The sequence below is a fragment of the Salvelinus sp. IW2-2015 genome, unplaced genomic scaffold (assembly GCF_002910315.2).
Source record: "Salvelinus sp. IW2-2015 unplaced genomic scaffold, ASM291031v2 Un_scaffold2446, whole genome shotgun sequence".
NCBI lineage: Eukaryota > Metazoa > Chordata > Actinopteri > Salmoniformes > Salmonidae > Salvelinus > Salvelinus sp. IW2-2015.
Genome location: NW_019943767.1, coordinates 106,931 through 107,791, shown reverse-complemented (window position 1 = coordinate 107,791; position 861 = coordinate 106,931). Strand labels below are relative to the sequence as shown.

At 59.7% G+C, this 861-nt stretch overlaps 1 protein-coding gene across 1 annotated transcript in view; it reads right to left on the bottom strand.

The window, feature by feature from the left end:
* Nucleotides 1-207: 207 nt before the first annotated feature.
* Nucleotides 208-861, bottom strand: part of LOC112073983 (junctophilin-1) — a gene marked incomplete at its 3' end in the record, with an annotated part of 23,081 nt that continues 22,427 nt past the window's right edge. Inside the window, exons 4-5 of the mRNA XM_024141213.2 lie at nt 455-587; nt 208-369 (exon numbers count right to left, since the gene is read on the bottom strand). Of these exons, the coding sequence (XP_023996981.2) occupies nt 208-369; nt 455-587 (295 nt within the window). The remainder of the gene's footprint in view (nt 370-454; nt 588-861) is intronic.

The following is an 861-nucleotide window of genomic DNA, read 5'->3' as shown; positions in this document are numbered from 1 at the left end:
CTGCTCCTCGCACTCGTCCTGAAGAGCGTGTCACCAGTCTGGCGCCACCTGTGCCGGCTCCACGCACCAGGCCTCCAGTGCGCCTCCCCAGTCCAGAGCTTCCGGCGACTATTCCCAGTCCAGAGCTTCCGGCGACGGTTCCCAGTCCAGAGCTTCCGGCGACGGTTCCCAGTCCGGAACCTCCAACGACGGTCCACAGTCCGGAACCTCCAACGACGGTCCACATTCCGGAACCTCCTGAGACGGTCCACATTCCGGAACCTCCTGAGACGGTCCATGGTCCGGAACCTTCTGCAACGGTCCACGGTCCGGAACCTCCTGCGACGGTCCACGGTCCAGAACCTCCAGCTCCAGGGCAGGAGCCTTCCTCTGCGCCGATGCCCAGTCCAAACACGGTGTCCAGTCCAGCTCCATGGCAGGAGTCTTCCTCTGCGCCGATGCCCAGTCCAAACACGGTGTCCAGTCCAGCTCCATGGCAGGAGTCTTCCTCTGCGCCGATGTCCAGGCCAGGGCCGGTGTCCAATCCAGCTCCATGGCAGGAGCCTTCCTCGGCATCTAGGTCCAGTCCAGGCACAGTGTTCAGCTGGCTGGATCCGCGGGATGAGCGGGTTCTTCACCCCGCACCAGAGCCGCCACCGACACTAGACAGCCCCCCTAACCCTCCCTTTTGGTTTCAGGTTTTGCGGCCAGAGTCTGCATCTTTTGGGGGGGTACTGTCACGTCCTGACCATAGAGAGCCCTTATTTTCTATGGTAGAGTAGGTCAGGGCGTGACTGGGGGTTAGTCTAGTTTATATTTTCTATGTGGGGTTCTAGTTTTGTTTTTCTATGTTGGTGATTTTGTATGATTCCCAATTAGAGG